The sequence below is a fragment of the Ylistrum balloti genome, unplaced genomic scaffold (assembly GCF_031769215.1).
Source record: "Ylistrum balloti isolate Yb309-2 unplaced genomic scaffold, AGI_CSIRO_Ybal_v1 Utg370038, whole genome shotgun sequence".
Taxonomy (NCBI): Eukaryota; Metazoa; Mollusca; class Bivalvia; order Pectinida; family Pectinidae; genus Ylistrum; species Ylistrum balloti.
The window spans coordinates 3,027,816-3,041,056 of record NW_026782097.1 but is presented as its reverse complement, the minus strand read 5'-3'; the positions used below and the strand labels follow the sequence as shown (position 1 = coordinate 3,041,056).

General features: G+C 37.8%; 1 protein-coding gene across 1 annotated transcript in view; it reads left to right on the top strand.

Annotated features, from left to right (window-relative positions):
• The first annotated feature begins 1,915 nt into the window (after window positions 1–1,915).
• Window positions 1,916–13,241, top strand: part of LOC132549014 (fibrillin-2-like) — an 83,696-nt gene continuing 72,370 nt past the window's right edge. The window contains exon 1 of the mRNA XM_060212926.1: window positions 1,916–2,049. Within this exon, the coding sequence (XP_060068909.1) occupies window positions 1,934–2,049 (116 nt within the window). The 5' untranslated portion in view covers window positions 1,916–1,933. The remainder of the gene's footprint in view (window positions 2,050–13,241) is intronic.

Here is a 13,241-nt window from a genome sequence, read left to right as displayed (position 1 = left end):
TTTTGTTTTTAGTTCGATGATTTCCGGTGATTTCGATATCGAGTTGTTCTAAAGTAATATTTTCTAATCATGTAGAGGATTCATATCGTAAGTATGCATCAGCCGAAATCAGGTGTCCTCTTTCACGCCGGAACGACAGAAGATACTCCGACAGAAGTGTTGATTTTATATATTTGTGTTTGGAATAATAAATTTTGCTTTTTTGACATTTATTTCTTCGGGTCTTGATAAAAGTAATACACAGGTGTCTTAAGTACAATTCATAATTCAGGAATCACTTGATATTGAAGTCTTTTATGTTTAAATGCCTGCTTATTTTCCGCAATCTTTCTTTCGCAATTAAATTGAAACAAATAAGAATTATCAATAAATATGTATTATCATCGTAACAAATGACTGTTGTTTATTTTTTTCTGCCTTGTGCTTAATCACTGTAAAATTGTATCAGTTTCGTATTAAGGTGGACATGGTACGCAGCTGTATAATCCCCCAGTACTCTGTGTGTAGCTGAGGAGTTATGACATTTCAGTCGTTCTAACATGCTTACATACAGAACTGTGAGAACTTCTTAATCACAGAACACATTTTGTACTTGATTTATTGTTAAATGATGTTTGAATATAAAGACTTAAATTCCAATTCATAAATCCGCATAGACCAGTACGTGATGATAAGGGAACCCGACCTTTAAATTAAGCCGACCACAGCCAGGTGGGAGAATAACAATGTTTGGCGTATTACCAATTGCTGGTTTTGCTTGATATGCTTCTCTTTTGTAACACCTGTATTTCACCTGTGTGCCTATTCAGCTGCTTTGTCTGTGTGGTTAATTTCAATCATCTATCTACTATCTACCATCACCGACCCCCTCCATAGAAATAGTAATCATCATGCACAGCGAAGGTTTTCGCTAAGTGTATTTGGCATTTACAGATTCACGTCAATACACACGAGTTAGTCACATCTAGTCTTTAAAATTTATAATTCGACATAACATCTTGGATACAAAGGTGCGAAGTTAGGTAGTGAAACATAGAATTGAAACCCAAGGTTCTAGACCGTATCTTGTCAGTGTGTAAAACTTATAAAATAAATGCTTAATCTAATTATCAAATACTTTAAACAGACACCTTCATACTGGAGAATCCTGTGTCGCCTACTCCGAGATAACGTGAAGAATATCAATGATTATAAACATACTTCACATATTTCTTGGTACACCATACACTACTTAATTGTCTGAAACCGAATTTCACACCCTGACCTGATACAACAACTTTGAGATAAAACAAATGTCTCCATTAATGAAACCCATGTCCCCATCATTTGGCAGGAGGGTAACGATATGACCCCCACATGTGCGCTGTGAATTCCTGAGTTGACGGCGCAGGTGCTATACCCTGGCTAAGAGCAGGCTGGCGGTGAAACGGGGATCACGGCGTATTGGTGTGTATTTTACAGTTTAATACGCGCTCCTTCATTTGGAGGTTTTCTACATACATAAGAGACACTTGTAGTTACTCTCCGATATACACAGTAGGGTTAGATCATAACCCACGGGACTTTATACAAACACTGCGGACTTAAACATGATCTGAATTTTATATATATACAAGGATCCCTATGTCACCTGGTACACACAGTAGGGTACGCTGACCGGGAGCCCGGAAAACCTATGTCGGACGGTTCTTTAGGGCATGCGGCAAGTGATTGCACCTCCCCTGTATAATAGACCCGCTAAGGAACAGTGCAGATTTTGTCTGGTTGAAAGGAATTGAATGCGCCAACATTTGGAGTCCCATTGCCTGAAGCAGGTGCTCGAGTTTTTAATGAGTAATGAGTTGTGATTGTGTTAAATAGTGTTTTTATTAAGTATTGCACCTTCCAGTGTTATTTCTGAATTGTAAACATAATGGATGTTAGAACAAACGTGATGAAGGTATTAACTGTTCTGTTGGTGGTGTTTGTGATGGACATTAAGGCACAGGACAGAATGCGACAAAGACATGCTTGGCAGCAGGACAGGAGTAGACGGCCGCAGCTCAGAGGGTGAGTAAAGACCCTTCAAGGGGCGAAACAGTCACAATTAACTGAACGGAAACATGTGTCGACCTAGTAGGTTATATAGTCTGTGTTAGACTTCAGGTAAGTGTCAACACAATAGGATACAAGGTTAGGCGTCTTTTCACCGTGCAAAAGCATGGGCAGGCGTCAATACAGGAGGTTAAAGGCAAATCGTCAACGCAGTTTATGTTAAAACTGAAACAGGCACCATGCGTCAACGCAGTTGGTTAGAAACGCGACATTCAACTCAACGAGTAAAGTGACAATAATCAACAAAAATATCAATAGCAACAGACGTCAACTCCTGGCGCAATAATGACAAACTTCACCTCATTGTGTCACAATGACAGAAGTCGATTAACAGTGTATAGAGACAGATGTCAACTTTCGGTGAAATCGTGTCAAGCGTACACCCATTGTGTCAATAGCGATAGACGTCTACTAGAGATTTATACAGACAGGTTTAATAACAATATCAATCGACACACATCATCTCTAGGTGCAGTAGAGACTTGCGTCAACTCCAATAAAAGAGAAATACTGGCACACAGCTCTTAGTAGAGGTTTTCAACAGAGACAAATGTCAGATAGGTGTCAAGAAAGAAAGATATGTCAAATCAGTTTATAAATATAATCGTCAGCTTCGTGTATCAGTATACAGTAGAAGTCGTCAACTTAGCGTCAGTAGCGACAAGCTTCGTCTCAAAGTTTTGACAGAACCTGGTGTCGAATCGGTACCTTAACACCTAAGACATGCGTCAACTCGATCAAGGCATAGTTAGAATAGGCGTTAATTCATTGTGTCAACAGGAACAAGTTTCATGTTAGTATGTTAACAGAGAAGGTCAAGTCCAGCTGATAATTTCAATTTAATATTTTTCGGTACCGTAGAGACATAGACGCGTTTTGGTATGGGAGGGTTGGACGTTCGGTCTGGGTACACGTGATTCCACTAGTAAATGAAACAGACTGTATACTTGTTTATATATACATTTATATATTATGAATAACGACTGACAGTTGTGTCCAGCTCGTCGACATGCTTTATTTACTGTGTACCATATTTACCTTGGATGGCAACTTCCATCGGTCCAGTTCGTTACATAAGACGTATAGGGCTGCAAGGTAGTGTAAGCTGTGTAAAGGTGTAGCAGGATAATATAGACTATGAAAAGAGGTAGGGTATCGTAAATGTTGTACAGCGACTGTTTCGCACAGACTGAAAACGTGTAGGGTGTTGTAGATGTTTTACAGCGACTGTGTCGTACAGACTGAAAACGTGTAGGGTGTTGTAGATGTTGTACAGCGACTGTTTCGTACAGACTGAAAACGTGCAATGTGTTGTAGATGTTGTACAGCGACTGTGTCGTACAGACTGAAAACGTGTAGTGTGTTGTAGATGTTGTACAGCGACTGTTTCGTACAGACTGCAAACGTAAAGGGTGTTGTAGATGTTGTACGGCGACTGTGTCGTACAGACTGAAAACGTGTAGTGTGTTGTAGATGTTGTACAGCGACTGTTTCGTACAGACTGAAAACGTGTAGGGTGTTGTAGATGTTGTACAGCGACTGTGTCGCACAGACTGAAAACGTGTAGGGTGTTGTAGATGTTGTACAGCGACTGTGTCGCATTGACTGAAAACGTGTAGGGTGTTGTAGATGTTGTACAGCGACTGTTTCGTACAGACTGAAAACGTGTAGGGTGTTGTAGATGTTGTACAGCGACTGTTTGGTACAGACTGAAAACGTGTAGGGTGTTGTAGATGTTGTACAGCGACTGTTTGGTACAGACTGAAAACGTGTAGTGTGTTGTAGATGTTGTACAGCGACTGTTTCGTACAGACTGAAAACGTGTAGGGTGTTGTAGATGTTGTACAGCGACTGTTTCGTACAGACTGAAAACGTGTAGTGTGTTGTAGATGTTGTACAGCGACTGTTTCGTACAGACTGAAAACGTGTAGGGTGTTGTAGATGTTGTACAGCGACTGTTTCGTACAGACTGAAAACGTGTAGTGTGTTGTAGATGTTGTACAGCGACTGTTTCGTACAGACTGAAAACGTGTAGGGTGTTGTAGATGTTGTACAACGACTGTGTCGTACAGACTGAAAACGTGTTGGGTGTTGTAGATGTTTTACAGCGACTGTGTCGTACAGACTGAAAACGTGTAGGGTGTTGTAGATGTTGTACAGCGACTGTTTGGTACAGACTGAAAACGTGTAGGGTGTTGTAGATGTTGTACAGCGACTGTTTGGTACAGACTGAAAACGTGTAGGGTGTTGTAGATGTTGTAAAGCGACTGTTTCGTACAGACTGAAAACGTGTAGGGTGTTGTAGATGTTGTACAGCGACTGTTTCGTACAGACAAAAAAACGTGTAGTGTGTTGTAGATGTTGTACAGCGACTGTGTCGTACAGACTGAAAACGTGTAGTGTGTTGTAGATGTTGTACAGCGACTGTTTGGTACAGACTGAAAACGTGTAGTGTGTTGTAGATGTTGTACAGCGACTGTTTCGTACAGACTGAAAACGTGTAGGGTGATGTAGATGTTGTACAGCGACTGTGTCGTACAGACTGAAAACGTGTAGGGTGTTGTAGATGTTGTAAAGCGACTAGGGTGTTGTAGATGTTGTACAGCGACTGTTTGGTACAGACTGAAAACGTGTAGGGTGTTGTAGATGTTGTAAAGCGACTGTTTCGTACAGACTGAAAACGTGTAGGGTGTTGTAGATGTTGTACAGCGACTGTGTCGTACAGACTGAAAACGTGTAGGGTGTTGTAGATGTTGTACAGCGACTGTGTCGTACAGACTGAAAACGTGTAGGGTGTTGTAGATGTTGTACAGCGACTGTGTCGTACAGACTGAAAACGTGTAGGGTGCTGTAGATGTTGTACAGCGACTGTGTCGTACAGACTGAAAACGTGTAGGGTGTTGTAGATGTTGTACAGCGACTGTGTCGTACAGACTGAAAACGTGTAGGGTGTTGTAGATGTTGTACAGCGACTGTGTCGTACAGACTGAAAACGTGTAGGGTGTTGTAGATGTTGTACAGCGACTGTGTCGTACAGACTGAAAACGTGTAGGGTGTTGTAGATGTTGTACAGCGACTGTGTCGTACAGACTGAAAACGTGTAGGGTGTTGTAGGCAGTGTGAATGTATGAGATAATGTAGATTGTAAAGGTGTAGGATAGTGTAGACTGTTTGTAGATGTTAGATTGTAAAGGTGTAGGATAGTGTAGACTGTTTGTAGATGTTAGATTGTAAAGGTGTAGGATAGTGTAGACTGTTTGTAGATGTTAGATTGTAAAGTTGTAGGATAGTGTAGACTGTAGATGTTAGATAATGTAGATTGTAAAGGTGTAGGATAGTGTAGACTGTTTGTAGATGTTAGATTGTAAAGGTGGAGGATAGTGTAGACTGTTTGTAGATGTTAGATTGTAAAGGTGTAGGATAGTGTAGACTGTTTGTAGATGTTAGATAATGTAGATTGTAAAAGTGTAGGATAGTGTAGACTGTTTGTAGATGTTAGATTGTAAAGGTGTAGGATAGTGTAGACTGTTTGTAGATGTTAGATTGTAAAGGTGTAGGATAGTGTAGACTGTTTGTAGATGTTAGATAATGTAGATTGTAAAAGTGTAGGATAGTGTAGACTGTTTGTAGATGTTAGATTGCAAAGGTGTAGGATAGTGTAGACTGTAGATGTTAGATAATGTAGATTGTAAAGGTGTAGGATAGTGTAGACTGTTTGTAGATGTTAGATTGTAAAGGTGTAGGATAGTGTAGACTGTTTGTAGATGTTAGATAATGTAGATTGTAAAGGTGTAGGATAGTGTAGACTGTAGATGTTAGATAATGTAGATTGTAAAGGTGTAGGATAGTGTAGACTGTAGATGTTAGATAATGTAGATTGTAAAGGTGTAGGATAGTGTAGACTGTAGATGTTAGATAATGTAGATTGTAAAGGTGTAGGATAGTGTAGACTGTAGATGTTAGATAATGTAGATTGTAAAGGTGTAGGATAGTGTAGACTGTAGATGTTAGATAATGTAGATTGTAAAGGTGTAGGATAGTGTAGACTGTTTGTAGATGTTAGATTGTAAAGGTGGAGGATAGTGTAGACTGTTTGTAGATGTTAGATTGTAAAGGTGTAGGATAGTGTAGACTGTTTGTAGATGTTAGATAATGTAGATTGTAAAGGTTTAGGATAGTGTAGACTGTAGATGTTAGATTGTAAAGGTGTAGGATAGTGTAGACTGTTTGTAGATGTTAGATTGTAAAGGTGTAGGATAGTGTAGACTGTTTGTAGATGTTAGATTGTAAAGGTGTAGGATAGTGTAGATGTAGGATAGTGTAGACTGTTTGTAGATGTTAGATTGTAAAGGTGTAGGATAGTGTAGATGTAGATGTTAGATTGTAAAGGTGTAGGATAGTGTAGACTGTAGATGTTAGAATGTAGATTGTAAAGGTGTAGGATAGTGTAGACTGTTTGTAGATGTTAGATTGTAAAGGTGTAGGATAGTGTAGACTGTTTGTAGATGTTAGATAATGTAGATTGTAAAGGTGTAGGATAGTGTAGACTGTTTGTAGATGTTAGATTGTAAAGGTGTAGGATAGTGTAGACTGTTTGTAGATGCTAGATAATGTAGATTGTAAAGGTGTAGGATAGTGTAGACTGTTTGTAGATGTTAGATTTTAAAGGTAGAGGATAGTGTAGACTGCTTGTAGATGTTAGATAATGTAGATTGTAAAGGTGTAGGATAGTGTAGACTGTTTGTAGATGTTAGATAATGTAGATTGTAAAGGTGTAGGATAGTGTAGACTGTTTGTAGATGTTAGATTGTAAAGGTGTAGGATAGTGTAGACTGTTTGTAGATGTTAGATTGTAAAGGTAGAGGATAGTGTAGACTGTTTGTAGATGTTAGATAATGTAGATTGTAAAGGTGTAGGATAGTGTAGACTGTAGATGTTAGATTGTAAAGGTGTAGGATAGTGTAGACTGTAGATGTTAGATTGTAAAGGTGTAGGATAGTGTAGACTGCTTGTAGATGTTAGATTGTAAAGGTGTAGGATAGTGTAGATGTAGGATAGTGTAGACTGTTTGTAGATGTTAGATTGTAAAGGTGTAGGATAGTGTAGACTGTAGATGTTAGATTGTAAAGGTGTAGGATAGTGTAGACTGTAGATGTTAGATAATGTAGATGGTAAAGGTGTAGGATAGTGTAGACTGTTTGTAGATGTTAGATTGTAAAGTTGTAGGATAGTGTAGACTGTTTGTAGATGTTAGATAATGTAGATTGTAAAGGTGTAGGATAGTGTAGACTGTTTGTAGATGTTAGATTGTAAAGGTGTAGGATAGTGTAGACTGTTTGTAGATGTTAGATTGTAAAGGTGTAGGATAGTGTAGACTGTAGATGTTAGATAATGTAGATTGTAAAGGTGTAGGATAGTGTAGACTGTTTGTAGATGTTAGATAATGTAGATTGTAAAGTTGTAGGATAGTGAAGACTGTTTGTAGATGTTAGATAATGTAGATTGTAAAGTTGTAGGATAGTGTAGACTGTAGATGTTAGATAATGTAGATTGTAAAGGTGTAGGATAGTGTAGACTGTTTGTAGATGTTAGATTGTAAAGTTGTAGGATAGTGTAGACTGTAGATGTTAGATAATGTAGATTGTAAAGGTGTAGGATAGTGTAGACTGTTTGTAGATGTTAGATTGTAAAGGTGGAGGATAGTGTAGACTGTTTGTAGATGTTAGATTGTAAAGGTGTAGGATAGTGTAGACTGTTTGTAGATGTTAGATAATGTAGATTGTAAAGGTGTAGGATAGTGTAGACTGTTTGTAGATGTTAGATTGTAAAGGTGTAGGATAGTGTAGACTGTTTGTAGATGTTAGATTGTAAAGGTGTAGGATAGTGTAGACTGTTTGTAGATGTTAGATTGCAAAGGTGTAGGATAGTGTAGACTGTTTGTAGATGTTAGATTGCAAAGGTGTAGGATAGTGTAGACTGTTTGTAGATGTTAGATTGTAAAGGTGTAGGATAGTGTAGACTGTAGATGTTAGATAATGTAGATTGTAAAGGTGTAGGATAGTGTAGACTGTAGATGTTAGATAATGTAGATTGTAAAGGTGTAGGATAGTGTAGACTGTAGATGTTAGATAATGTAGATTGTAAAGGTGTAGGATAGTGTAGACTGTAGATGTTAGATAATGTAGATTGTAAAGGTGTAGGATAGTGTAGACTGTAGATGTTAGATAATGTAGATTGTAAAGGTGTAGGATAGTGTAAACTGTAGATGTTAGATAATGTAGATTGTAAAGGTGTAGGATAGTGTAGACTGTAGATGTTAGATAGACATAGGAAACAATTTATGTGTTCGATGTTTCCCGACTGTATACATTGGTTGCTAGGAATTAAGATTGCGTAATATAAAAGATGGTTTCTGATTCTTAAAATAGTTTCCTGTTTTGAAATAGTCGAAATGTTCTTGAAATTATTCGCGGTCGTGTTCGAAGTTAATTCTGAGCCTAAGATCTTTCTGTACTAACATAAAAATATGCTTCAGTTTTAAATATAGTGATATCTAGTCTTTGATTTTTTCCCAAGACTTTGAAGTAGATTTTTTTGGGTTCAAATTTTCAGTATTAAAAAACACGGATTGCGAAATTTATTAGATTTAGGGGGTTAGTGTGCTTTCTTATCTAGATTTTAACATAAGTTTGATCAATTTTGATATCCCTCAGTCGCCTCCTAGGTAGAACTTCAGGGTGTAGTTTAAGTAATGAATTCGTATTGAAATATGATATTAACGCGAGGTCTTTTAAACAATCTCCATTTTTCAAGGTATTCACAAAGAAAAATAATTTATTTTTTGAAAGTGATGTTTAGAAACGCGTGTTGTATTTTTAGTAATTTCAATGAATAGTGATTTCAGTCTGTGTTTCAAAATATCACGCTTTTAGTGTATCAAACATTTTTCAGTATTAAGAAAGGTTGAGTTAAGGTGTAATTAGAACCCGCCAATAAAACTCTGTAGGTCTGTCTGTGAGACATAGCTCTAGTCTTCACATTGACCACTTGATAATAGTGGGTAACCTAAATTTCTCGAGTATATATATATACTACAATATGTAACGGATGTGCCCTGCTATTGTAGAGATATTTGATTTATTGAAGTTAGATATAAACCCGATGTCCTTATTTTGTATGTTGTATACATTGGTCTAGACACTGGTAAACTATCACGTTATCTTAGTGGAGTGAAATACGGCTACAGAACAGGTCACCTTCAACTTCCACGTCCAATTTTGCGCCTCTGCATCTTGTCCCCCTTATAAACTCGTTTTTCTAGTCTTATCAAATACAGACAGATCGTGTATATTTAAAGTGCTTGTTTGCTCATTTTGTTGAATTTCACACAGGTATTTCTTTGTCGTCAATTATCGATCGATTTTCTTAACGTCTAGTATGATCAACCCACTTTTCATTCTAACTCAGTTGTCTTTCATCCTCGTTAAAAATGAGCTTGTTCATTTGAGCTGAACTTGCATTCTTTTTTATCAATGTCTTTCTCGATGAACAGATGAGCTTGAAATGCCTTCCTGACCAAATAAGTGATAAAACCTTCATGACCAAATAAATGATAAAACAGCGATTCAAATAAATACGAATAAGTATAATATTTCGTCACCAACAAATTTCCCAAATTAATGCAAGTTCCCCATTATCTAAATTTAGTCATGTTTAGTTTAGTTATTAAAGAACCGAAACTGCATGCAAACACTGTGAGCCATTTTCCATTCCAAATTACACAATACAGTAATCGGCGTGAAATCTTGCGGTAAAACAGTCCTGCAGTACGATATTTCGTTAACGATTAAGTCAACACTAACACGAAACAAAAGAGAAATTGCTATAGAATAATTACTTATTCGTGGAAACTCGATTTCGTGCATTTTGCTACTTCCGCTGACTATAGTGACCAACTGGATTTTAAACATCTGTTTTTAAGACTTTACTTGATTTACGTTTTTTTTCTTCTGAAGTTAAATATTTGGGTGTTGTTAAATTGTTTGTTTTCCTTTACTTACCATATTTAATGGAAACAAAATCACATTCATGTCCTCAGGTACATGTAGGACAGTGCCATATTTGGTGAAGTAACGCTTAAGAGTCAACCACTCTTTGGCTAGCTCGAGCGACCCCGTAACCATGGACACTTGTTTTCGTCGAGCTTTAAGCATGATTTAAATGATATATATGAACTTTGTCAAGGTTACTGAACTTATTTATACACCTTCTTTAATCAAACACAATTTACACAAATACGGATTAATGGCGGCAATTTGAAGTCTATACCCAGCCATGGAGATAAAAAGACTTTAGTGAGTGCGTTATACTAAATTTCATAACATATGTTTTACAGTTAGTGAAAGTTAAGTGCAGATAAACATACTAACTAAGGGTTGCGCGACAGGAACTGTCTCGGATGTGAAGCATATGGCTGTTATTTACGTCAATCTCAACGAATCGTTTAGAATATGATGCAGACGTTTATAGAGATAAAGCTATAAACTCGGCCAATGGTTGCCTGAGGTGGCCATGTAAAAGGTTGCCGGAAGTATCAGGTGATTACGTTCAATGCACGCCAGGTGGGGTTGGTATCGCAAAGACAACGTAAAATTGTACAACTTTATCTGCATTTCAATCAGAAGTACTTTTATCAAGTTGTTGATCACATTTCTATATATGTCATGATTTACTGGCACACTTTTTTTTCGACGTCTATCAAGGGTGTGCTTTTCTCGCAGGTGAATATTAGATAAACAGATCAGAGCGTTTTAGCAGAGACAAGCACGCGGGAAGCGTTCTTACTAACCATGACGTTATAAAGGCATGTAATAGAAAAAACTAACCGTGAAATACTTGTCAACATCTCATTCTATGTACCAAGTTATCGCAAGGTCTTGGTAGCAAAACTATGAGACGGATTTTAGTTATAATGATATATAAGCGCATAAATTACTTCATATTTTCTTGTGTGATAGTTACCTGTATAAATAGATCTATATATATATTTATTTTATTCTTATCTACATTGTTGAAAAACGTATTCCAAATATCAATCGGGCTGTACCTGTTCAGCAATGTTATCTAGCTTGGAGATGTCGCTATGCGCTTTGTCAGATACTGTAACTCAATTCATTTCCGTGTTTGTTTATGTTCGCGGTCTTACCTCTTACACTTCAGATCTTCATTTCGAAAACTGAAAACAAAATCGTAAACATGCTACCGATTTTTTTTTTATTTATTTCAATAGGATTGAAAATTCCCGTGTGCACCACTTCTGACTTTTTATGATTAAATAAGAGTTTGATTTAAAGTTTTTCTCTTGGTATAAGCGATGCTGAATAGCATTATTTGCTGTGTGTTGGACACTATTTAGGATTCTGGTCACTGACCGATGTGAGCGATGACCATGACGAGGTAACGGGTCTCCTCTTGGGGCTTTATATATGCTTAAGTAGGCGTTTCAGCAACCCTGATCAAATATCACATATATATAGAGAACACATGTGTATGTACGCTAGTACACAATACTTTGAATAATTATTCAATTGGTCACTTTTTAGTGACGATCGAAATTTTCTCCACAGCGTTCACGGAATGACCTCTGTATGGTGGATAACTTTTGCCCTATAGTTTCACTCTAATTGCAGTGTTTGTGTATTAAACACGAAAACCATATCGTGTTATTGTCGTGACATGATGAGATCTTGGGAAATCGGGGGTGTTTTTTCTTCGACAATCGCCGCCATATATGTATGTGCAAACCCAATAACGCAACGCACAACCCGATAGCTTTGCATAGTTAAAAATTGCGTTGGAGATTTCAATTTTTTTTTTTTTTAAAAGGTATGTTGTTGAAATAATTACAAGTCGCCGGCATACCACATAATGTTGTGGTGATCAGTGAAATGATGGACCATTAAAACACAGGGAGCGAAATACCGGTGAGATATCACTCTCAGGTATATAATAATCGAGGCGTCAGGAAGACGGAGATTTGAACAAAGTAGATACGACACGAAACAAACTATTTCACAACAGTCTCTTAACAAGTCGTTTCAAGAGTTATTGTGATTTACTGATAATAGTGTTTTCTTTAACTAAGATAATGTATGACGATATTTATCTGTACACATGCTAAGATACTGATATGTTAACGGAATAAGTTTGAAACTGTGTGGTCCTTCCAAAATTTGCTCAATTTATGTCTGAAGGAATTAATATGTCTTATCTTCATGTAGACTATTTCAACTTTCAAGTTCCTTGTAGTCCAGCCTTTGTCCGCGTGGTACTCAGTAGACTATTCTAGCTTTCAAGGCCCTTATAGTCCAGTTTCCAGCCTCAGCCCTCGTGCTACCAGTAGACTACTTCGGCTTTCAAGGCCCTTATAGTCCAGTCTCAAGCCTTAGCCTTCGTGCTTCTAGTAGACTATTTCAGCTTTCAAGGCCCTTATAGTCCAGTCTCCAGCCTTAGCCTTCGTGCTTCTAGTAGACTATTTCAGCTTTCAAGGCCCTTATGATCCAGTCTCCAGCCTTAGCCCTCGTGCTACCAGTAGACTATTTCGGCTTTCAAGGCCCTTATAGTCCAGTCTCCAGCCTTAGCCCTCGTGCTACCAGTAGACTATTTCGGCTTTCAAGGCCCTTATAGTCCAGTCTCCAGCCTTAGCCCTCGTGCTACCAGTAGACTATTTCGGCTTTCAGGGCCCTTGTAGTCCAGTCTCCAGCCTCAGCCCTCGTGCTACCAGTAGACTATTTCAGCTTTCAAGTACCTTGAAGTCAAGGTTGGTACTTAGTTTCCATATGTGACCACGAGGTAGGCTGACCACCAGTCCCTGCTTTTTGAAAAAAATGTCCGATTAAATTTAGAGAGACCAATTTTTTGATATTCTCGAGACAGGGCTACACACGCAAAGAACAACTCGCTTTGAACATAACTACTGGCGCAGAGAAAATTGGCACAGAGAAGGATGGTAGTAAAATATTCTTACTTTGAGATTTAGACCATTCCCTTACACATGCATGTGCATATGGACGTGAAATGCGAAAACAGGTGACGTCTGTACAATCATTAAACCAAACAGTAGGTGACTGTTTGAAATTTGAAAGCTA